General features: G+C 33.6%; 1 protein-coding gene and 1 long non-coding RNA gene across 7 annotated transcripts in view; one reads left to right on the top strand and one right to left on the bottom strand.

Moving 5' to 3' along the window:
* The window catches only part of LOC111051952, a 39501-nt gene extending 19081 nt beyond the window's left edge, over positions 1-20420 (top strand). For 2 of the 5 annotated variants that reach the window (XM_039444053.1, XM_039444052.1), the window contains exons 2-4: positions 2462-2620; positions 11084-11265; positions 17338-18228. In XM_039444053.1, coding sequence (XP_039299987.1) covers positions 2462-2620; positions 11084-11265; positions 17338-17383 — 387 coding nt within the window. In that variant the 3' untranslated portion in view covers positions 17384-18228. Of the gene's footprint in view, positions 1-2018; positions 2100-2461; positions 2621-11083; positions 11266-17337 lie in introns of those variants that run through there. The other 3 variants (XM_039444057.1, XM_039444056.1, XM_039444058.1) reach the window with 3 other exon arrangements.
* LOC120355537 lies at positions 19194-27220 on the bottom strand. 2 transcript variants are annotated; one of them, XR_005573557.1, is made up of 3 exons: positions 25037-27220; positions 24140-24294; positions 19194-21710 (listed from the first exon to the last, which is right to left on the bottom strand). It is a non-coding gene; the product is annotated as an uncharacterized LOC120355537 (long non-coding RNA). The 2 variants fall into 2 exon arrangements; XR_005573556.1 differs by having other exon boundaries at positions 24140-27220.
* Between the last annotated feature and the right edge of the window lie 8 nt (positions 27221-27228).

Below are 27228 nucleotides of genomic sequence, written 5' to 3' on the forward strand. Positions count from 1 at the left end.
CGAAACGCGGTAATAGTTTTTCATGAAATTTGACAGGTATGTTCCTTTTTTAATTGCGCTCCGAAGTATATACATCGTTTTTAGAAATTTTGCATTTCAAGCATAATATAAAAGGAAAAAGGACCTTCATACGCCAATATTAGAGTAAAAATCAGACTATAGAATTATTTATCATAAATCAGCTGACAAATGATTACACAGATTTGTGGAGAAGCCAGTCTATTGCTGTATCTCCATAAGTTCTATAGTTTCAATCAGGTACTTGTGGATGAGAATACTGCGTGAGGTCTACTGTTCACAGAACTACTAGTAAAAATCTTTTGAGATTCTGTGGTATTGATACAAGATACAATAATTCTATTTCAGACGGTTTGTCTTGTAGAAAAGCTACTTGACATAACCTTACATCAATGATCAAACTAAATTTGAATGATGGGTGTGGTACAGAGGCGAACAAAACCTAACTCTGGCTAGTAAAGGATATCGTCATCTCATTCAAACACAAGCAGATCCTGACACCCATATGGATGTATGGAATACAGCTGTGGGGCTGTGCCAGCAAGAGCAATGTGAATGTTACTCAACGGTTCCAGAACAAAGTTTTGAGGAACATCGTTGATACTACAAGCTCCATCCGAAACGCCGAGATTCACATAGATCTGGAGGTGGAGTTGGTCTCATCGGAAATTGGGCGCTTCGCACGCAAGCATGCAGACAGGATACAACGGCATGAAAATGAAGAGGTCGTTCTCCTACTTGACAACACACTTATGCTGCGCAAATTGAAGGGGACAGAAACTTTCAAGTTGTGTTGTGGAGTGAAAGTGTCAAAAGCAGAGCAGTGTATAGTGTGAATGTGTTTATATTGCATCCTTTTTACTATGCTGTATTTGGCTTCATTGCCAGCATATTATGTTTCCTGACAGTCTTTGAACTTTTTGACATGTGAAACAAAAAGTAAGCGATAGGCTATGCCCAAAATTTCAGAACAGGCAAAAAATCTTCATGGATTCAGTCAGCTAGTTCCGAATCAACTCAATTTGTACTAATCAAATTGTAGCAAGCAATGGCGAAATAGCATGATCACTGCTGATATGATGACTGACAATGGAACTACCCATTGTAAATAAACAAACCCAAAGTTCAACTCTAAGCTTTGACCTAGTACCTCGAAATTCTGCTGTAATTACTATTCTTCAGGGCAGCTCTAATACTTTCATCATTCAATGTTCATTATCAATTTTTTACCCAAGTGGCATGCCTTTTTATTTTAAATTCACTAAACCTGCACATATAATATTGATAACCTTGTTTCGACTCATAGTTCTTATAAAATATAGATTAATTACTGCATGAAAAGTATTGCTTCCTATTGAAAACTTGTAATGCTCTTAATTTATGTTACAGGAACGAAAATATTGATTCATTATTTAGGGTGTGTGCACAAAAGTAAATCGAGGTTGAGTAGTAAAGGAAAGTGCTAAAAAGTCGTAATTCTGCCTCCTGAAGTATATCTTCATTTTATTTCATTTCACCAAGAACGCCTGATGTTTCAAGTTGCAGCGTTCTTGAGAGGATATGGATATAAACCTCCTGAGACCGCTCAGACCGCTGACCTCTCTCTGTGTGCAAACACCCTAAACATGCAAAAAGTCCCTCAATATAATAACGCTTTTCCACTCTTCCATTTTGTTTACTATTTAATTCGTGGATAAAAGTTGACTATAAAAAAATATTAAAACTTCAAGGGACATTTATCAGACATTACAAAACTCTAGTGAGTGTAGTTAGTTCAGCTTTCGCAAGTAAATTTTTAAAATTAATAGTCAATTAATCCTCTTTCTTGTTTTCAAATATTTTTTTCTTACTCTATTATTATTCCTCGTATTTATTTTTGTTTCATATTCTATTTTCATTTGTATTCGTTTCTATTTTTTATTATGTTTTAATTTCATATTTTGTCTCATCTATTTATTTCTGATGTCCAGGTGGAGACAATATAGTGGGTTTGGGTCCGCCACACTTATGGTTTATGACATAATGATGTATTATTGGTATTCCAGCTCAGTCTGTCTGTCCAATGCCACTCCTGGAAGCAGGTGCCAACATGATTATCTGTTGCTGATTGATTGATTGATTCAATGTTATATTATTATGCCGCACCTACATATTGGCCCAACGTGGGCCAGCGTCGGCCAATGTGTGGATGGCTGGTTTGCCAGCGCTGGCCTTCTTTGGCTATCGCTCCGATTTTTTACGAGCGGAGGCCAGCCCAACGAAGGCCAACCAAGGCCAGTGCTGGCAAACCACTCATCCACACTTCTCTACTAATGCGTTCTGTTTCCTGCTTTGTTGTCTCATTTGCTGTTTTTTCTGAGTGATTGACTTGCTATAGGCCTAATTGCTACTATTAATCAGTTTTGTGATATTTTGTTATTGATTTTTATCGTATTCATTCCAGTTGATATTTTCAATTTCTATCATGGATATGTCGCTGGCTACCGCTGGCCTTGATTGGGCACGCAGTGTGGACGCAGCCATGGACCAACGCAGCCAAGCTTACCAGGCTGGGCCAGCGACTCGACCAATATGTGGAAGCAGGACTGAAATTTTTAAACAGGTATGATGATTATGATTTTTGAAGGGACGGATTCAAGGATCCAAATAACCCCACACGTCAACCGAAGCTTATTGTGTTCCAAAGTAGTATATTAGCTAGGCAAACCAATAGGCCTACCTGTGTCCTTTACAAGAACCAGGAGTTTTCCCCTATGCTAACATCCCATTCATCACCTGGTTGCTTGTCGCAATCCAGTGTGATATGCTTGGCAGTCTCTTCAGACTGATTAGTCCTCGCGACCTACGTGAGTTCCACTCCTGGCCTTCGTCGAAGGTCCTTCCACTGAGGAAGGGGTGGCTAAGAAGCTGCCTCTAGAGCGCCCGGCCACCCTTGACGCAGCCTCTTGATCCACATTTGTGCCTGGAGTTTCACCCATCTCTGGTCTCTTGGGTTTTTCTTTTTGCCCCTTCAAAACTCTGCAGGTCGAAAGCCTCACCTCTCCCAAAAAGTGTTGCCTGGCCTGAATGGCCGCCCTTCTTTGAGCAGTGGTGAGTTTTGGCCTCACCACCCACAAACTCGTGACCTACGTGAGTTCCACTCCTGGCTTTTTTGTAGGTCCTTCCGCTGAAGGAGGGGTCGCCAAATTGCCTCTAGGGCACCTGGTCAGCCTCTTGACCCACATTTGTTGCTGGAGATTCACCCATCTCTGGTCTCTTGGGTTTTTCTTTTTGTCCCTCCGAAACTGCCCTAATGGGGCAGATCCATGAAGGCATGGGGTTTGAAGGCAAGGCAACTTATGGAGTTGCCTTGGGGTCCCTTTTAGTCGCCACCTATGTCAAGCAGGGATACTGTGGGTGAATTCTGGTTTTCAACACATTCATGAGTACGATGTTCGACTCAAAGCTCCCCCAACCAACAGGGGGGTTCAAAGAGGTAAGCTACCCTTTTTCACTTTGTTTTTTTTTTAATTATTCTTCCCCAATCTTTTTTTTTTTTAATTGTTTGACTAACTTGAACAATGTATGACGACATGTGTGTACACACATGTTCATCATGCATGTCCTATCGTTAGTGGCCATCCTTTATTAGAGTCTAGCGGAATCCGCGTGCGCGCTAGCTATGCAGGATTTAGTCGGGAGCATTCAAATCAACGCCGGACCGAGCCGAGGATTTGTGCAGTCTGCTTGACGCCCAACTCGAGCGTTTTCGGCCAAGCGGATTCTGCCTTCTTTCAGTTTAGTTCGATCTTCGCACATAGTGAGTTGCGCAATATTTGTATTACTGAGCGAATCGGCAATCGGCTTCAGTGCGAACGCAGGCAGATTCCGCTCGGCCGATCCGCCCGGCTCGGCTCGGCCCGGCCCGGCCCAGCTTTGGTGTGAAATCCGCCTTATGCTATTTTTTCTCTATGTTGAAGCTCACATCGAGCTGTAATACCAAAAGGATGATTATTCTCCAACGTAATTGCCGTGAAGGTTGAGGCATTTGTCATACCAGTGGACCAGCCTGTCAAACCCCTTTTCATAAAATGCTGCCGCAAAATGAGTTTAAGTAGGCTGTGACATTGTTTTGGAGCTCCTCGTTAGTTTGGAAGCTCTGCTCTCAAAGTTATGTCTCGAATTTGGGTAAAAGGTATAAGTTACTAGTGGCTAAGTCAGGTTTGTATGGTGGGTTATCGATGGTGTGCTATATTTTTTTTACTAGAAGACTGTTCGTCTGACAATCGTATCGGACAAGTGAAAAGTTACGTTAGGCTCGATGCACATTTGCGACGCTAGCCAGTTGCGTTTTTACAAGTAGTGGAGCGAATTTCTGTTGGCAGCCAATTGCAATTCAGTTCACACTTGTTCGTATCGACAGCGTCTCACTGACGAGGGACATCAATTTGTACTCAGCAATCTTCGAGGCTTGGGCAACTTGGCAATTAATCGTGATAGGAGAGTTCTGATTTCAAATTGTCAAAGTTTTTTGTAATACCAGATGTCAGCAATTATTATAAAAATCACAATTATTCATCTGCGATAATAAATAAATAATTCGGTTGATAACTAATAGAAATAATACAAAGATGAGGAAATAGTACAGCTTTTTCAAAAAGACCTTTTATTTCTTTTTAAAATACAATAAATCTCTAATATAAAACCATTAAAATCAATTGAAAGCACTATAAATTCCAGGACTTACTCCCATCTCCAGGTGAAGATTGAAAATAAATGAACATCATTGTCGAGTTATGAACATTGTTTCAATATTTTTCTTGAATTATTCAATACTGATGTTTATTTATTTCGTATTTGTACCTGAAGACGGGATAGAAAAAAGTCCCGAATTGTATAGTGCTTTTTTTAATTGTTCTATAATCATTCAAAGAACGTTATTGTTTGTTTGAAAAATAGTACTATTTCAATTCTTTTATTAATTTTCAGTATATATACAGTACATCAATTAATAAAAACAATATAAAAACTTGTAGTAGGCCTACCCTTTATTGAAAACCTGAAAATATTTTAACGACTAGTTTCGATTATAGTTCACTTTCAAGTTGAAACTTTTTAAAGGGTACTACAAGTTTTTATATTGTTTTTATTAAAGCCCATATAAGTGAAGTGATTTCAGTACATTAATAGCATATAGAATAAGTATACAGCATATAGAATAAGTATTGTATTTGCCTCCAGAATATAATATGAGATGAAAGAACACCAATAATTCCAAGAACCGGCAGAACAATCATAAGAATTACTTTGAATACTGTGTTGCATAACAATTCATTTTCGTTAGTTTGATGTCGAATATCGCTACTTCAAAGAGCTAGACTATTGTGTTGGATAGCTCTACAATAGTGCTGACTGCTGACAACAAAAACCTAAAAACAGAAAACATATAGCTGAGGCACTAAGCGACTCAATTGTGACAAACTGACTGAGAATAAACTTATTTTGAATGAAACATACATCACCAAGAATTGTTGGATTTAAACGCAAACATCAATCTAGCCGACATTCGTAGTAGTAAATAATACCATGTATATTATTTCAAAAGATCTATTGTTCCAATTAGATCGAAGCTCCTATATTTCAGAATAATAAAAATAATCAGAGGAAACGGAAATATAAAGTATGTATGAAGTCAACTAACAATGATAACATACAAATCATGGGAAACTTCTCAGAATTATTTGAAGCCACATACACATGGGTCCATATGAGTAAAAACAGAGCATATGCTCGTGAGCAACTGAGCATGGAACATAAGGTTTTGCTGATGAGCATTAGGTAGAAGCATAAGCATTTGCTCATTTTTATATGAATAAGCTTTACCTTTTACTCTTACCTTATGCTCCTTAACTCTGGAGCAAATGCTCACGTACTTTGAAGATTTTTCATCAGCTGATTCGCCTTTGTGGCCTAACTTTGTTTTTTAGCAAAAGGTTAGCGCTAAATATGCAAGTATAGACACCGCTTGTGTTTGGTCGTCTGCTCTGTTCTCTATCATGAATATCATATCATATCCTTTTATATCTGGTTATTTATGTTCAACGGATCTCGAAAACGGCTTTAACGATTTTCACGAAATTTGGAACATGGTAGGTTTATGATATAAACATTCAATTGCACTAGGTCTCATCCTTGGGAAAACTCGCTGAATGACATTGAAAGGATAATTCATCCTTGTCTGAAACAGCTGAGACTTTCGTCGTCTGTTTATAGTAAAAAGTGATCGAGTGATTCTGTGGAAAATCAAAATATCGCATTCCCGAAATTCATAAGCTGACATATAGCCAGCTGTGAAATGTAAACACGATCATTTTAGAGAATTGTGTTCTGTTTATCAATAAGTAAAAATAACGAGCGAAGCTCGGTGCCCCGATATTGTTCTCTATGAATTGAGTTTTAGGTTAGTTGAGTTCTGAATTTTGAAATAGCGTGAAAAAATGTCATCTCTATAATAATCTTCAGCATAATCTTATAATCTCAATAGCCTTCTTATAATCGTCTACACTCCCATCTTCTCAAATGCCTATTTCCTATTCTGTGATAGCTATCTTTATATCGGATTGGTATCTTTTGTATTTATTATTTTGTTGGAATAATGGTAATATACAGGGTGATTCATAATTATGGTAAAATAATTCAATACGTGATAGTAGAGGTAAAAATAAGAAAAAAAGTTCTTATAAACATATATCCATGAACGCTTCATTAGCGAGCTATACAGTGTGAAAGATTTCGCCCGGAATTCAGTTCCTCTGGTGAAATACACCGATGCTGAATTGTTTGGGGACTAGTTTTTGAAAAACTTATGCTGGATTCATATGGAAGAATATCTGAAAAACTGAATAAAACTAGTCTGGAAGCTGTAGTGTGAGTAGTTTTTGAGAAAAAAGTTAAAATATGCAAAAAATTCAAGTAGAAAAAAATTCACAGACTTCTACGTTTGATGCCTAATAACTTTCTTTAATGACCAGTAAACAAATAATTTTTCGCAATAAAAATTGTAGAGAATTTAATTCTGAAAAGAATGATGTAAGCTGTGTAAACTAAACTTGAATAAAAGTTGGATAAAATGTATTCTTATGTAGTACATTACACCACAAAAATTTGCTGTTTTATGAGGAGAGAACTACGTAGACAACGAGTCTCCCCGACAGCCAATCCCCTACTGGTTAAGAGGTTATAGGATGTTACTGGTTAGGTTATCCTAAATTCGGGACCAATACATAGGAGCAAACGAAACGTTGCTCACATCAAGTTGTGAAAACTAATAAAATAATTCAATCAGGCCCCTGTTTCATAAAAATTTAGAAGTCCTGTAATACAGGAACAGCTGATTTTATCGGCTATATTGAGCATGTAATTGGAATGATGATTCTCCTGTATCACGTGACTTATAAGTACTAGTAGTTCTGTGAACAGTAGACCTCACGCAGTATTCTCATCCACAAGTACCAGATGTCAACTGTTTTAAATGTTAACAAACTCAGTTCACGTTTGAATTTGTATTCCATATGATAATAATTCATCCAGTTCCGTGATGATCTTTCTATCTGATGAAAATTAATTTTTTAGAATCAAAAATATTATAATTTCTCCAGCATTATTTAGTTCATTTGTTTATTTTTATTCACCTATTAAATTAGTTTTTTCGAATGTGAGAATATTGATACTGATGGGCACGCATAATAATACCATGACTGCAAAACAAAATATTGAAACCAAAGACCTTAGAGTTGCGATTAGACCAAATTTATTTAAAAAATGTTAATAGCTCAATCCTTTTAGATTATATTAGATTGAATATAACTTATCATACACATGATGAACATATGTGTTGGTCAACTTCCGTTCAATCTAATAGAATCTATAAGGATTAAGTTATAACCATTTTGTTAATAACTTTGGTGTAAACCCAGCTTAAAGATGCATCCCTCTTTAATGTCTTCGATTGAAACTATAGACCTTATACAAATACAGTAATAGACTGTCTTCTCCACACATCTGTGTAATCACTTGTCAGCTGATTTATGATGAATAATTCTATAGTCTGATTTTTACTCTAATATTGGGGTATGAAGGAGGCTCCTTTTTCCTTTTATATCATCCTTGAAATGCAAAATTTCCAAAAACCTTGTATATACGTCGACGCGCAATTTAAAAAGGAACATACCTGTTAAATTTCATGAAAATCTATTACCGCGTTTCGCCGTAAATGCGCAACATTAAACAATTTTCCCTGTGAAACAATCTACAAGTCATTTGCCTGTAGGAGTAAATAATACAAGACATTATCATTTTCGTGTTTCGTAAAAAGAAACTTCCTGTATTACTGGATCTGTAAGTTGTAGAATATTTTATCATTGTTTAGACCATCCTAAAACTTTTAGAGTGTAGGTAAAATCTTGAAAAGTGACATTTTGTTCTAAAGGCAACGTGTCAAAATGGATGAAGGTAGTAGTTCTTGTGAACTACATGACTATGTTATTATTCGTAGGCCAAGAATTTTGCAAGGATAGAATTTCATACAAAATTATGCAGTAAACTTATCAATATAATGAACGGTTTAGATTAATCTTTCCTCAGTAAAGTGTTATTGGAAATATTCCGAAAATTGATTATTTTAATTATTAACATTTTTTGATAGTTAACATTTTTTGAAACATTACTACTAACATAACTGTTATAATAAGTTATGTAAGTTAAGTAGTTATTATAATTTCTCAACTATTTATCATTAACAAATTTATTTTCCTGCATAAATGCAATCTGTCCATCGTCAGAAATTTGATAATATAGATTTTCCACAGATCTTATATTAGGCTCACTGGCTAATGAAAATATTAATTCATATAAAGGAACTGTAATACAGATGCATATTACAGGTGATTTTACAAGTGCAGAATTATTTTTATGAAACATAAATTTAAAGGATTGTAAATTTTAATTTATAAGTCCTGTAATACAGGCCCTGTATTACTGGGGTTTTATGAAACAGGCTCCAGATGTATTTCACAATCTGTAATCATTATTAATATGCACAACAAATTTTCAATATGGTTTGTTCAGTAATGACATAGAGAAAATATAGCATAAGAAGATATCCCATGGTATAGAGCGTTTATGTTCTAAATTTCACTTTTAACCCCAGCCTGATAGTTTACTTACTTCTTTTTCATGAAACTATTTCATTGGTAATCTCTTATTATGTGCCGTTCTTGCACTCTCAACAGGCCAAAACAGTAATAATAGACAGTAGTCGACAGTAATCGGCTTGAAATTTGGAACATAAACGACCAATACCATGGTTTATCTTCTTATGCTATCTTTTCTCTATGGTATCACCATGAATGATACAATATCACCACAAAATGAAACAGTATCACCACGCATGATACAGTATCAACACAATATGATACAGTATCGTCTCAACTATGTCATCTTCTCTCCATGGTAATGCATTCTTGAGTTTGCATTACTCATCACTCCAATCAGAAAACTTCATTAAATTTAATACAACTTCAGTACAGAAGTATGTCTCGGGAATTATTCAGGTTGTAGCTACTATAATGATGTCGTCGTCGTCGTCTTCCTACGAGGATTAGGCTATTTGCCTGTTCCAACTTGAAACTGCCAATGACATCCATCTTTTGCGGGATACGCCCACACTTCTCCTCCCAACCACATGAATACGACATGACTGCCCTGGGAATCCTGTCGCTCTCCGTCCTTTCAACATGATCTTTCCAGTTTTGCCGATTCTCTTCAATCTTCTACCATATGGAGATTATGTTGAGCTCGCTTCTTATATCGATTATAAAGCCTATCTCCCCTTGTGCACCCTTTTACTGCTCTGACGACAACCAAGCCCCTTGCACGCTGGCGTCAACGAGTCTCCCTGACAGCCAATCCCCTACTGGTTAGGAGGTTACTGGTTTTCGGGACCGTAGACGACAACCAATCCCCTCGAAAGTGGTTTTTAAAGGAGCTCGGCTGACGGGGAGCTTGGTTGGCGCGTTCCCCTTGTTAAGCTCAACTACGAGAATTGGGTGGGATAGGGACTATAGTGTATAGTTATAATGACAGTATTTGATTAACATTGGTGTTGCTATCCTTGTCTATCATTCGACAAAGCAGAAAGCGCTATTCTTTTATACCTCCACAACGTTGCCAGATCGTTTTCTAACAATGTAGAAATATAATTAATTGACAAAACTTTCAATATCAATTATAAAGAATTTTCTTTTAATCATTGAAAATATTTCTCTTGATGAATAGAATATAACTGGTTATTTTAAACAAGAATTAACAGTTAAATTAGATCAGATATACCGGTATCAACTATCTTCTATAGACGGCAGTGGCAAGGCAGAGAATCAGCAACGCTGTACTCTTATATTTCTCTACTGTCATCATAACGTTGACCTCACTTAGCATATGATGCTGAATTGCGGAATTGAACCTCATAAATAATCATTTAAATGAAATTATCGACAGAAATTTGTGAGCGGTTTGACTCAGTGGTCGCACTGATAAGCTAACGTGTAGATAAGTTGAGAATCATGCGTCTGCTACTCCCGTTGAAAGGGTGACCGCTTGAGCAAACCTCTCTGAATATGGTTTATAGAAGTGGATTTGTACATTCTTTGAAGTCTCTGTCCAAAACGTAGATGTTCACTTCTTGAATTCAATCACTATTGCTTGAAAATGTACATATGAAGGAAATAAAAAAAGTAACGTTAGTCGTGACCCTTGGGTGCTGGGGACCCAGAAGCAACATTTCACAAGTCACAGAGCACTAACACTCTACGTGGCCAAGTTTGATTGGCTACTGACATGAATTTACATTGACCACAGTAGACAGTAACGCGCACTGCAGCCCAATTACAATTATAACAAAAATTGTCTAGGTCCTCAGGACCAAGGGTCACGACTAGAAGGTTAAAGTTACAGTTTTACTGATTTATAACTAATTTTAGTGATTTTTAACTAGGTAATAGAAATGAAATGTATTAATGGTGTTGTTTAGGTGCGTTTGGAATGTGTGGTGAGTTTATTGAAGGCAGCTGTGGCTCCACTCAGCTCATTCATAATGGAGGCACTTGCTCTGAATCACCCTTTAACGGCCGCCATTCGCCAACAACTGCAACTGGTTCCAAGCAAAATGGTGCTGAAAAGTATCAATTCAATGAAACCTACAACACCGACCATGTAAGTAGAAAAATCACAGTCAATCAAATACAGTTGATAAAATCATCGAGAAAAGATTAGCAATCATAGAGATCCACTGTGAGAGACAGTCTTCAGAGAAGATTGCCTTAAAATGAAGGCTTCTCTGATTGGTTCTCGTGGAATTGAATCGCGGTTAAAACAGTTTTAACAGGATTTTGTGCAACCGGGCCTCAGTACCGTTCAGGCCTATTTTTTATGTGAAAAACATGGTTAAACGCATGTCAGGTGCCATACAAGCAGAACTAAGCTCGTCTCACAGCAGAGCTTGCAAGAAAGAATAAACGCAGTAATGGAGTCGTTTGAAAGGCAGGAGAACAGGTATTTTCACTCGATTAAGAGTTTTATTCTTTTATTGATTCAACGATACACAATTATTTTTAAAATAATTTGGTGTGTGATCAACAGGCACAGCCCAAAACTGTTCCTTCCCCGGAGTTTGATTCATTAAAATAGGTTATGTTTCCTCCACTTCATAAAATGTTGCCTAATTTTCTGACCAAACACTTGAAGCAAGAAATTTTGAATTTAACATTTTTAGCGCATGGAAAGCACTTTACCAAAGAAAATAATATGGACTATTGTCAATGTCTTAATACCTACCATATATTAGCAGAGTACCATACGACGCATGTAAAAAAATATTAAAGTGTTCTGAAAATTTTGAAAAAAATAATTTTTTCCTCCACCTACTGTCTAAAGTGCTTACTTTACTCCCTGGAACGTAATAAATACTAAAGAGTCACCTTTTCGCTCTCGGGATGAAAAAACAGGAAAACTCCCTAGAGCGTAAAAGTAACTCCATTATAACATGGGAAGCATCTGTATTTTAAAAACGTACATTTGAATATCTATGTAGAAAACGTTCAAAGAACTTAACCTAGCGCCGCAGTGCAGGATGGTTTCTTACAGCTTGGCGTTGTTGTCATTCGAGATGGGTGTCTGGCTTGGAAGTGTTTCGGCCGCATTGCAGGATGACTGTTAACGGTTGCCGGAAGATCGACAGTTGGATTTTTTCCGTTATTTTTCGTGATAGAGAAATTCTGATTGCAGATTCGTTCTCAGCGACCCCAAGTTTAGCCTAAAGGCTCAGAATGTCAACAATGTTTTTAAATAATTAAAAATCATCATGAAAAGTCATTAATATGGTAGTACATCACGTTTCTGGTAACATTTTACTGGTGACTGGAGTTGTTATTGACACACAAAAATCAAAATAATCGTGAGAAAGAAAACTGCTGATGAACGCGAATAAGACCGCCACTCCATTGTTCTATTGTCTCGGCTGCTTGGCTGAGCCTGGCTGGAGGGATCAAATAACCGACTGGTTTGATCTTTCGTTTGTCCGCTAGGCGGAACTACGCCGACCATTGCTGGGTGGAAGATGTTACTGCGGTCGCTCGCATTCCCACCAACGCTGCTATTATTTGCTGTCTCAGCACCTAGTCCGATTCAGCCAAGCAACCAGCCTGCACTGCGGAGCTAGGTTTAAAGATGAATAGACTCACATGCAGCGCTAGTGTCGTACTTTGAATTGAAATCGGCCATTGAGGGAGCAACCTATAAGATTATTACATACCAATGCCTTTGTAATCTATAATATTACAAATATATAGATATAATATATTGTGCTAAAATACCCCAATGGCGGACTTCAATTTCAAGTAGGAGTTATCATTGGGAAGGCATAGGCATTGTGAGTCTATATATCTTCATGGTCTTTGATTTGAAATAGGTTAGAAGGTCTAAGCTCAGATGAGGAAGCATATAGAGTAGTCATTAAACCAACTAAATTCAATACCTCAACCAGACATTTGATCAATATATGAAATTTATGTTTGTATGCTAAAATTATTACAAACTTCATCACTGTACTAAAAAAAATGTAATTTTTTTATTCCATGTTATTCAAAATACCAGCCAACGAATATTCCCATTAACTAATCAAATTTGAAATGGGAACTTCATCTTAGTTGTAGTTGTGGCGGCCATTGTTGTTACAACTTTTGCCGACAGATAGCGCACAGCCACAGTATACATACAGTATGGAAACTCGGCTAGTTCCCTGGCGCAAATATCCGCCATCTTGTTAGGAAGTTCCGCATTGTAATAGTATTGATGGGAGGTTCGGATCCCTTTACTGATCCGGATCAATTGATCTCGTTCACTGCCGCGAGCCAATCAGAAGACCAGGATTGGAAGTTCCTAAGGTCACGTGACGTGTCTAGTATTTGTGCCATGTAAAAAGCATTGGTTAGATAGGCGTTTGATTGATAGTTTCCATTCTGTATCTATTCTGTGGCGGAGAACTGTGATTACAAGCCAGCTGTTTCTGTCTACTCTTTAGATTATGTTGTAACACATTGTTTGGTCACATACGTTTTTAAATAGTTATTTGTATATCTAGAGTGAAAAGTACTACTTTTTCTCCCTGAGGGAAAAGTTTGAAGCCCGAGGCGAAGCCGAGGGCAACAATTTTCCTGAGGGAGAAAAAGTATTTTTCACTCGTGATGTACACAACATTTTTCCTCCATCTACATTTTTTTATAGAAACTGCAAATAAAATCATTTTAATAACTTACGTATTGGTGACAATGTTTCCTAACAACATAACCTAAAATCTAAAACCTAAAAACCGGCCGTCTGATTGCGCTATCTATCGGCAGTTGTAACAATTATATCAGCTGGGTGTCTACCAAAAATGGCTGACTCCAGATCAAGCGGTTCAGATTTGAATATTGCAGATCAAAAATATTTGTTGGCTGTTATTTTGAATAGAATAAGATATTTTAAAAATTGTATAAATTTTTATCGTCTACTAATATTAAGAATATAATATCATACAAACTATTTCATGAGTTGATCAAATTTCTGGTTGTGGTATTGAATTCAGTTGACTCAATGACAGACACCTCTTTATGCTTTCTCATCTGAGCTTAGACCTTTCAACCTATTATAATGTAAGTTTTTAAAATAGAGATGCTTCCCATGTTATTTAAATGGAGTCACTTTTACTCCCTAGGGAGTTTTTCTGTTTTTTACTACCGAGAGCGAAAAAGTGACACTTTAGTATTATGTTTCAGGGAGTAAAGTAAGTACTTTAGCCAGTAGGTGGAGGAAAAATTATTTTATTTGCAGTTTCTATAAAAATGTAGGTGAAGGAAAAATGTTGTGTATAACATGAGTGAAAAATGTTTTTTCTCCCTCAGGAAAATTGTTGCCCTCGGCTTTGTCTCATGCTTCAAACTTTTCCCTCAGGGAGAAAAACAGTACTTTTTACTCTAGATATACAAATAACTATTAATACTACAGACAACCATTGGATCTGTGCTAACAGTTTCATAGTTTAACACTTAACTTACCTCTGTAGTTGAGTTTGGGAGAGGGGGGATATCATTGTACAAATCAAATTTATTTAGGCTATTCATTGAAATTGAAAAATATATAAACAAACGAATAAAAACTAACATAATAGAACAAAGCAATAAAGTGATAAAAATAATACTTCAATAATTTTTGTTCAATATATCAATACTGTAATTCGAAAACATCTACGGTATATGTCACAATTATTTTGTCAATATTTCGAACTATTTCCTTTGATAAAACTACTAAAAATATGTAAACAAATTAATCAAAAACAAATATAAAAGAATAAAACAATGATGTAATGAATATTTTCTTTGATAAAATTACTAAAAATATGTAAACAAATTAATCAAAAACAATATAAAAGAATAAAACAATGATGTAATGAATATTAAGCTGCATTTACACCAAAGTTATTAACAAAATGTTTATTTTCCGTCTTCATAGATTCTATTAGATTAAACGGAGTTTGACAAACACATATGCACATCATGTGTATGATAAGTTATGTTCAATGTAATAGAATCTATAAGGACGGAAAAATAAACATTCTGTTAATAACTTTTGTGTAAACACAGCTTAACACTTTAACAATAAGTTTGTCACTTCAACAATGAGACACAGTTATTTTGTCAATATTTTGAACACAGCTATTCTATTTAGAGAAATAATAGCCTGTTGTATTAGGCTACATACAGAAATGTTTTTGCAAGTCACATTATGTTTCTTCTACATCAGAATAATTATCTAATATTACAATTAATATTTAATTACAACTAATGTAGTAATATTTATCTGATAAACAGTCTTTTCTCAAATAGTCTCTCCTGTTTATCATTTGATCAGTCTTCAAAGAGATATCACAGTTATTTACTGCTGAATCACTGATATATTCCTGTGGGAAAATCATGAAAGTAGTTTGGCCCTTCTACAGAATCAATTCAATTTGCTAGCATCAATTTATTTCAAAACAAATAGAGTAGAAATGTTGTATGAATATAGAATTACTATAATATAGAATCAGTGGTAATTATTTACAAGGTTGAAATTTTCTCACTTGAAGCCACCTTCAAGTAGGTACTCTAATAATCAAAATAGCCTATAATAAACTAACCTAGAATACATTTTTTCAATTTTAGCTTTTTTATTCTTTATAAATATTATATAGGCCTATATTATATGTTTTGAATGTATCCTAAAACAAGAATACAATAAATAAACTATAAAAATCTAATCTAGCCTACTTTTTTATTAATTTTTGGGGATTTTATAATAATAGTAAACTAATACCTATAATAACTAAACCTAATTTTTTTGTTTTTTATAATTTTATTAATTTTTTTGGGTTTTCTTTAACTATTACATAATATATAACCAAGATAAACTAACCTAATTTTTTTGTGTTTTATAATTTTATTTATTTTTTGGGGTTTTCTATAACTATTACATAATATATAACCTAGATAAACTAACCTAATTTTTTTGTGTTTTATAATTTTATCATTTTTTTGGGTTTTCTATAACTATTATATAGTATATAACCCACATAAACTAACCTAATTTTTTTGTGTTTTAAAATTTTATCAATTTTTTGTGTTTTATAATTTTATTAATTTTTGGGGGTTTTCTGTAACTATACTTGTTAATATAATATAACCTAGATAAACTAACCTATTTTTTTTGTATTATAATTTTATCAATTTTTTGTGTTTTATAATTTTATTAATTTTTTGGGGGTTTTCTGTACTTGTTAATATAATATAACCTAGATAAACTAACCTAATTTTTTTGTGTTTTATAATTTTATGTATTTTCTGATGGTTTTATAATAATATATGGAAGTAATGCCTATAATGAATAACCCAAACCTACTCTATTTTTTTTAAATTTTTACTTTTCTGGTTCTTATAATATAGGCCTATATAATATATACTTTTAGTAAGCCCAACATGAACTTATCTAAAGATGTATGACTCATGATATGTCACTGTATATTTTTTTCAACAGTGAGTTCAAAATAACAAAATTAAGATTTTAGATTTTCTTGAGCAAGTCTAACAATGAAGAAAAATCACTTTTTTATTTCTTATGTATTTAATGTAGGCCTACATAATATATTTTCTTAGGATATATTCCTCAAACAAGATAATAAATTATTATATAAATGCAATGCCTATAATAACTTAACCTAAGATTTTTTTTGGTTTTACATTTATATATTTTTTATTTTTAATTTAGGCATTTTTTAATATATCTTAACTATTATTATTGATAATGATAATAACCTAGCCTATCATTTTTTTTTAATTTTCAAGTTTTAATTTTTTTGTTTTATAAAGGCATTTTTTTGAATATATCCTAACTAATGATAATAACCCAAACTATGATTTTTTTAAATTTCAAGTTTTTCAATTTTTTGGGGTTTATAAAGGATTTTTTTAAATTTATCCTAACTAACTATCACTATTATTAATGATTACCTAAACTATATTTTTTTTGTTATTTCAATCATTTTTTAATTTTTTTGGGATTTTATATAGGCTTTTTTTGAATATATATCTGTACTAACTATTATACCTATCCTAACCTAAACTAGCCTAACATTCCATTTTCACATTACATTCCATTTTTTATGTAGGCCTACATTAACTATTTTTCTTAATTACATTTTTTTTATTTTTCAAGGATGTGGAGGACGATGAGGAAGAGCCGGCCGGGGATTGAGACCTAGAGGGTGTGGAAGAGGCTGTCGAGGAGGCTGTTGAAGAGGCTGTCGAAGAGGCGAGTGGAGAGGCTTTCTGAAGGAGGCTGAGGTTCTAAATAAGCTGGAGCAAGTGAGTAAGTTTTACTGGAGCAATTTAGTGAGATGGAGTACTCAGAGATTTGGGCACAGTCTTTATTATGATTGAGTGATTCAATCAATTCATAAATATGAACATTTTGATTTTTATGAGAAAGTGAATTTTTGAAATACAATTAGGAAAATTAAATTTGGAAAAACAAATTTGAGAATTTTCAAAGGAAAAAACAAAAATATTTCTAGGAGAAAAAGGTTTTGATTTTGAAATGTGGAACAGAATCTATTAAACTGTCAAATAAGGAATAGTTTCAATTGATTTGAAATGATAATGATGATGATTGAAAAATAGAAATACTGGTAATAATATTAACAACTGATTAATAATGATTAAACATTTTGTTCATAATTATCATACAGAAATAGTATTGCCTAAATTGAAAAAAATGGTCAATTGTTTAATATTTTTTCATTGATTGATGATGCTTGATTGACAGAGCTTAGTTGTGGAGAGGATATTCTTTCAAGTTAATTATTTAAAAATCACTCTCTCATTCCGCATAAAAATGAATTTTCCATTCTGCTTTATTCCAACGAGAGTTCCATTAAAGCTATTATATATTTTAAGAGTCCTACACCAAAATGATGTCCTGGCCAAATGCTTAGATGATGAACTAATCAACAAAAAATATTTTTCAACCAAAAGATGGTTCTGAATAGAAAACTGTAGCATTGAGAGAGAGAGAGAGATTGAGAAACAGGAAGGGATTTGAGCATGAATTATGTTTAGATTTATACTATTGCTATTTCAATAATATTGAATATTTATTTGAATAATATTGTTATTTATTAATAATTCAATAACACTAAGCCTCTGCACTCAGGTTTTTTCAAACCTTGCAGAGACTTGCTGTTTAATATATTTATATTTAATCCAATTTGATGGTATTTCATTCTTCATGTTAAATTGTATTATAGTTTTTTATTACCATTGTCATTGAAATTATGTTTATATTATTATGTTATATTGTTATGCATTCACATTTTTACCTATTCATTTTTCATTGTATATTGAATTTTACTTCTTTTTAACCATTGTCACTTGTAATTATGTTTATATTGTTATGTTATATTATTACATCATATTGGTATGTATTATATTAATATCTTAACCTATCTGTTGGTATTTCAATTAATATTATATATTACTTTTTTACAACCATTGTCATTGTAATTATGTTTTTAGGGAAAATAAAGATTTGATTTAATTTGATATTGCAGTTTGGTGGTTAACTCATTATTGATTGAACAGCAGTAATTAGAGCATTTCAGAGAAAAGCTACCTAGTTGAATTACGTTCTTTGAGCAACCTGGAAGGTAATACTAGTACTTGTCTACAAATCAGCTTGTTTTTCGGAAAAGTAGGGAGTTGGAAGTTCTAGACTTATCTGAATTTCGTAATCATTCATTGTACGTTGGTTGGAACAAAAATGGTTCATTGTCGACTTTGGTCAACAGCTGAGAGAGTTTACCTCGACCACATAGTAAACCCTCTGTACCACTCAGCAAACCACAACAAAACCTTCCAACAACACCACACAGCTTGAGCCAACAACTTACAACAGGTGATCACAGGGGGGGGGGCGAATAAGCAAACAGTGTGATTAAAATTATTTGGGGGAGGGTTCAAAACAATTATTGGTGGTAAATAAAAAATATTTGGTTGGGGGGGATTTGTATACTGTATTTGAGGTATTCAGGGGGTGGTATAAAAGCGGGGTATTCAGAGTGGATGTACTAAATTTGGGGTATTCAGGGGGTCTTTGAGCTTGCAGTGGGGATTGGACAAATATTTACTTTGAAATGCAAATACCTTGACTGGCCCACACAGGTGGCCTCTGCCTCAAGGCGGCCTCGGGCGCCTCAAGGCCGCCTTCAGGCCTCAGACTCACAAAGTGTGTGGAACCGATACTTACATCACATTCAACAGTTTCTCATCACAATGATACCTCTACCACAACTGGTTGACAAAAAAAATTCCCCAAAACCCTATCATCCAAAAACCTTGGAGCATTCAATCCTCCATATTCATGATAATGCAGCAACATCTGAACGTTCAAACTGTAGAAATTCCTCTCAGAGAACAACAAAAGCAAGTCAAGAATGAACCGATTTGTTCCACCCAACATACAAAAGTTACTCTACCATAAAAAATCCAGTTCCATCTGTTTAAAAGCAATGTATTTGTCTGGTACAATGACTGTACCAGACATTCATCTGAACCTCCCTCAAATTTATGAAATATCCTCTGCTTTGGCCATCAAAAGATCAACTGATTTTTTGAAAAATATATTTTGGCCTATCAGACTTATCAGTCAACTAGGCTGAAATAAGGAAACCTGTCCAGGAAATGCTCAATAGTAATTCAACTATTCTTGGATGAAAGAAGTTTTGGTTCCTGAATCATGCATGGTTGGTTATATGATTACTGTTTACTGTAAAAGACTGAAAATATTCCTAATAATTGAACCCTACAGATCTGTTTTTCTTTTTGGAGGACTTTGTATTAATAAATTAAACTATTCAAAATGACAAATTTCAGTTGAAAATGACAAATTTCAGATAGTAAATAGAAATTGTGGGCTCTTGAACAATCTTGACAAATATGAAGCTATGAAACTTATTTACTGTGAAAAAACAAAATTTCCCCAAATAGTCGAATAATTTAAACAGTTTTAGGATAATATGGTAAAATGATATTGAGAGGGTATTAAGGTCAAGTCAAGGTCGAGTCGTGGCCAAGTCAGAGTCAGTCAGTGGTCAAGGTGGAAGTCAAGATTGAACCAGAGCCTCAATTTTCTACTTGAAACATTGCAATTATCTGTCTTGGAGTTTGCAGACTTGAAACTGCAATTATCTGAAGGTAGAGTGCTTTCATTATTCTATTGATTTATGGGATTGGCCAATGCTACATATCTGGACTAATTTACAGAAACATACATGAAGATGATTAATTTTTATCATTGTAAGCGATATTCTACTTTAACTTTTAGGCAGATATTAATTTTTGTTCAGTTTAATTTTAATTTAGATTTTAATTGAATGTATTTATTTATTCAGTCAAGTATTATTTATTGTCAAACAACAAACAGATGTGTTTATTATGCTGTTAGTATGCATTTTCAGTATTTTGTTAAAATTGATTTGAATTAGAGGTAGGAAATGATATTGAAATACTTATTATTCTTAATTATAATTATCTACTTTGTGAAGTATAGGGAACTATGTATGTTGAAGATAGATAATTATTATATTATCGCCCGGTTGCACAAAGTCTGATAGCTTTTAATCCCGATTAAATTCCATGAGAACTAATAATCAAAGAAGCCTTATTCTCAGAAATGCCTATGTATTGAAAATTTTGGGGTCTAATAATTATTCCTTTCTATTTATTTATTTATTACTGTTATTACACCATCAATTCAAATTGGGCGAGGACATGTTATGCCTTTCAGTGATATGTTCTATTTTTGTAAATAGAGTTGGAAATCGCTAAAAAGTAATTCTATTTTATGAACAAATAGAAAATAATAATGTATTCATGAATTTATAAAAATTATCAGCTGGAAATTAATTATTTAAACAATGATCGAGTGAGGTTTGCAGTCTCCCTGTCTGTCCATCAAGCATGATCAATCAATCAATTCTAAATTTAATTTGGAAATTAAGAAAATGTAATCACAAATCTTGTAATATAACTTTTTTGTACAATAATAGATTTGAAATTGGTGAACTAGCATAACAATTTTATTATTGGAATTAATAGCTACATATTATGATATTCAGTTGAAATTTGATAATGATACTCGATTGATAATAATTTATTATTGTAGGCCTAAAATCATCATCATTATCATCATCATAGAAATGAATGAATGAATAGTGGATAAATTTGTGATAATAGGCTATATATATAGTGACTGTTAAGTGAGCGAAGTGAATTAATTTTGAATATGGATTGAATTTTTATTCTTAATAAGCAATGAAAATGGAATGAATTGATCTTTGTCACTCACCCTACAGACACTGTACCCTCCTCTCCAGAGTACTCCTTACAAATCACTTTTCCTTACATTGTTTCTAATGTCCTTCACTCAAATATATCCTGCCTCTCCAGAGCCTCCTCCACTATAGCATCTATTTCCGCCGCCAGCCTCCTTGGGATTTTGCAGGCCTTTAAATTTTCCTTGTTTTTTCGGTGCTGAAAACAAAAATCAAACCTTGAATGATTATTTATTTTAACAATCATTATCATACATTGTATTGTCTTCATAAAAATTTGTTTTATTCATTCATTCAAGAAGAGAATTGCTCCATTCTCATTAAGCATGATTCGCTGAATCGACTGTATTGTAGACTATAAATTGTTAAACCCTAGCAGATCGCATTAGGTGACGCCGGCGATTCCAACCATATTCAATCAAAGCTTGAGCATTTTCCCTCTGCCGTCACCATAATGAGGTTTGCAACAGTGTGCACAATGTTTGATATAGAAGTATTTATTGAAAGCATATATTTGTATCTCTATCTCGTAGCATTATCAGAGAAATCAATGTTGCTGTATGGAGTCAATTGCTAAAGATTATGGATTAGGGCAGCAGCAAATTAAAAAAAAACCAAGTGGCACTTCTTGCTGCTGGGTTATCCATTGTGAGATTCAGGTTATAGAGTCAGTATCTTATAAATATCTTATATAGATAGCTCTATCTATTTCCAACTCCACACATTTGCCGAATTGTTACTAGACTATGCACAAATATAAACTACCAAAATATTTCATTTCAATAATGAGAATTTATCATCAAATTATGGAAAAATATATCTCCATGATGTATGGAATATATTTAAGATATGTTTTATAATTATTAGAAAGAATCATTAATCAATATCATATCAGATTTACAGGGAATACTTGAATCAGAGCTATCCACTGTAGTGGTGGAAAGAAAAAGTGGCAACAATGACTTCCTATCATTTCCACTGTCTTTATAACATGAATCTCACTATAGTTCCATTCGAATCGACACATTCAATTACATTTTAATTGTATATAATAATTAATATTCATATAATGATTCAATATTTTATATTATACAGAACATTCCTCAAGTCACACACATTCAAATAAACATATCTGTAAAAAGTGGGGTTTTATATTCATTGTGTGGCTACTGGAAGATAGCATCACTGTTAATGAATGAAAAACATGAATGTGTACAGATTATAACATGTATACATTATTGTTTTGTGTACGATAATGTAAAAGCATACCCTTTTTCCAATAGCAAGGAGTGTTCCTTCTTGAACAGTATTTTACCAGTATTCAATGCCCCCCAAATTTTGTTCCAGTGGGGTTAATTTTCAGTTTATTCAGAGTATAAAGCCTACTTTTAAAAACATCCAAGATAACCCCATTTGAAAAAATGTAGAGGCATTTGAATAGGTTTCCTGTGAAAGACAGTTCGAAAAGGAACACTCCTTGCTCTTGGCAAAACCACATGCTCACATTAACATACTCAACAAAAATGATAATAATGAAAATAAAACAATACTGTAGACCTGTTGTAACCTGCACACAATAAATTATTTTAAATATTTTTCTTTTTCATATGAATAGTGAAGCTATCTTTTGGTAGACACAAGTAATACAGAGAGGTGCAGAGGAAATGCATGTTTTTCGAACAGCCAGTACTCGTCAATGGGAGGGGGTATTGCCCTGGAACGAATGTTGGCAGACGGCCCATACTATACCGTTTCAGTTGCTATGGGCATTGGAATGTACAACATCATGTGTTCGCTGTTAACAAGGTTTTTTTAGAAACAATGAATCTGTAGTCACAGTACAATATTTTTCCGTCAATATTTTAAAATTGGGCATTGAGGTGCAATGCCTGATCAAAATATTGTACTCTGGTGGGTTGCAGCGTTTAGGAGTACTAGTTCTTTCATGAAAAAGAAACCACCTGGTCTTCCCCATTCCCTGGAAAATGTAGAGTCAGAACGGCAGTTGTTACTAGTCCTAGATGATTGAGACGAGGATATGGTATCAGGACTTGATGACACTGACTCCGTCTACATTTTCTGGAGTATGAACTGAACAGGGAAGACCAGGTGGTTTCTTTTATATCAGAGAACTAGTACTCCTGAACGCTGCAACCCATTGAAGTACAGTATTTCGATCGGGCATTGCACCTTGAGGCCCAACTCTAAAATATTGACAAAAAAGCATTGCACTGTGACTACAGATTCATTGTTTCTAAAAAAAAACTGCTTCACAGCGAACACACAATGTTGTACGTTCCAATGCTCATAGCAACTGAAATGGCTTAGTATGGGCCGTCTGCCAAAATTCGTTCCAGAGCAATACCCCCCCTCCATCAGCCAGTACTAGCGGTTTGAAAAACATACGTTTCCTCTGCACCACACACTGTATAAACATCCCATTATTCATGGACAGGTTTATTAGGATTTTTGCGACTTAATGAAATTGCGTACTCATATTATTAATAATTCAATATTCAATTTTATCGAATAATATAATTAATCAATATTTTGTGATATTGTTATAACCAAATACTGTCATATTGTAATTACTGCAATATTTACTTAGAAATATGTTGTTACACTTACAGTTTGGATGTAATTTTTCAATATGTCATACGGAGTGTGCTGGGGGTTTGGTGCCCTCTCAAAGGGCACCAAATAAGAGAGGCCCACCCACGAGTGCCTTCCATCCCCCAACCACTGCACATAGAATGTTATTCGGAAAACATCGTTGGAGCACACTGAAAACAAACATGAAGAAAAAATTAAACTTATTCTGCTTATTGTAAAAAACTAGTACATAAGAAATGAATTGAATCTAATGGCTGATTTCCAACTATTTTTTTAAACACTTTTTTGAAATTATTTAATGGTCATGGTCATACAGAAGACCATAGACAAAATATCAAATAAGAATATATCTCAAGGTATAGGGCATTTATGTTAACTCAAACTTAGTAGTACATTTTCTAGAAACTATGTGACGCTCTATAATGTGCTAGTCTCTCATAATGTGCTGTTCTTACACTCTCACCCGGTAAGAAAAGTAATAATAGGTAGTAGTCAACAGTATATAAACAGAACATAAACGACCTATACCATAGGCTATCTTCTTCTTATGCTATATTTCTCTATGATAAGACTCACTACCTATCATACAATATTCTGTTTGGCTAGAATTTTATAGTGCTGGAATGTTGTATGAATTGAAATATTGGAACAGTTTGAACCTCAAGAAAGCATGTTGGTCCATTAATAATGTTGTAATTTTAAATTATTAAAGAGATAGATATAAATGAATAGATCAAAATTCATAAGGCCAATAATAATAATTATTGTTATGCATATAATATGAATAATTTGTATAATATGTAATATATCATTGCATTTGTATATGAATAAAAATAAATGAACAAACAAAACAAGAAATGCAATAGCGGACTATCCGGAGTATTGTACAAGTAGATAATGTTGATGACTTACTTTTTCTTTTGTAGAATCTCCCATCATTGTCTGTTACAATGTGACAAGGCCAAAAAGGCTGTTTGCCGATTCTTCCCTACATAATATCCCCTAAGACTGAAATTAAAAAACATTTACATTTTCAAACTAAGTAACAACAACTATATATATGTATAATTCTTTAAAACGAGTAGTTATTTCATTTTTTTCACATTTAAATCATCTACTTGATGGGCTAAAATCATACAAACATATAATTACAAATATATTTGGCCTCCACATCTCCCCTTACAGCCAAACCATTCCTCCACAATAATGAAAAAGTAGCCATTATAATATATATTTATTATACATACATATTATGTATAATTCTTTATAACAAGTAGTTATTTCAATTTTTTCACATTTAAATGTAGGCTACATCTACTTAATGGGCTAAAATCATACAAACATAGAATTACAAAAATACTTGGCCTTCAGATATTCTTACATCCAAAACTGATATTTACTTATTTATTGATATATATATATATATATATATATATATATACATGATATCACATCCAATCCACTCCTCCACAATAATGGCAGTGTACAATTCCTCATAACAAGTAAAAAATTAAAATGAACTGTTACTCATGGAGCAAAAATGACTTATAATGTATCACTGCTTTTTTTATCCAGTGAGTTCATGATAATAAATTGAGATTTAGTGGGCATTTAGGATGCAAGTCCAGCTTGAACTACTTTAAAGAGTTATGACTCATGATATTTCACTGTATTTTTCTATTTTTTGTTACAGTGAGTTCAAGATAATAAATTAAGATTTTGTGAGCATTCATTTTATTCTTATTATTATTTTTTTATTTGTTGGCCTCCCATCACCCCTTACAGCCAACCCGTTCCACCACATGGCGCCAAGTGACTGAATGAGTATGCTTAGGCAAATTTTACAGATCTCATAAGGGTTTGAAATGATGGCCCCATCCATTGATATGGAGGTGGGACAGCTATTTGACTCATTTCTGTTGTGCCTGACATATTTCAAGAACTCTTTTGGTGCAGAGAGCAAGGTTAGTTCAGTATTGAGTCATCAGCATTGGAGTATTGTTTATTGGGAGCGACTTGTTCATACAGGCTTGACATTTGGAGCCTGAGTCTTTGTAAAAATTAGGTTCTTCTTCAGTAAACATGCAACATGTTGTCTCAATGGACACTTTTCTCATTGAACAGACTCTTGTCGACCATATATTATTATTTTGTTACAGCTATTGCATATTTCTTCACTTGGCGCCATTTATTATTATTATTATTCTATTATAATTGAAAATATTACTATTATTATCATCACCTCTATGATGAGCTTATTGCATTTAAGATGGAATACTAACAATTGGGACAATTTTAACTTGTAATTTACTTAACAAGTGAATTATAATTTATCACTGGTATTTTTTTTAGCCAGTGAGTTCATGATAATAAATTGAGATTTAGTGGGCATTTAGGATGCAAGTCCAACATGAACTAATTTAAAGAGTTATGAATCACAATACGGTATGTCACTGTATTTTTTATTTTTTGTTACAGTGTTTATTTTCCGTCCTCATAGATTCTATTAGATTAAACGGAACTTGACAAACACATATGATCATCATGTGTATGATAAGTTATGTTCAATCTAATAGAATCTATAAGGACGGAAAAATAAACATTTTGTTAATAACTTTGGTGTAAACACAGCTTAACACTTTAACAATAAGTTTGTCACTTCAACAATAAGAAACAGTTATTTTGTCAATATTTTGAACACAGCAATTCTATTTAGAGAAATAATAGCCTGTTGTATTAGGCTACATACAGAAATGTTTTTGCAAGTCACATTATGTTTCTTCTACATCAGAATAATTATCTAATATTACAATTAATATTTAATTACAACTAATGTAGTAATATTTATCTGATAAACAGTCTTTTCTCAAATAGTCTCTCCTGTTTATCATTTGATCAGTCTTCAAAGAGATATCACAGTTATTTACTGCTGAATCACTGATATATTCCTGTGGGAAAATCATGAAAGTAGTTTGGCCCTTCTACAGAATCAATTCAATTTGCTAGCATCAATTTATTTCAAAACAAATAGAGTAGAAATGTTGTATGAATATAGAATTACTATTAATATAGAATCAGTGGTAATTATTTACAAGGTTGAAATT

Source organism: Nilaparvata lugens, unplaced genomic scaffold (genome assembly GCF_014356525.2).
Source record: "Nilaparvata lugens isolate BPH unplaced genomic scaffold, ASM1435652v1 scaffold2617, whole genome shotgun sequence".
Classification (NCBI taxonomy): domain Eukaryota; kingdom Metazoa; phylum Arthropoda; class Insecta; order Hemiptera; family Delphacidae; genus Nilaparvata; species Nilaparvata lugens.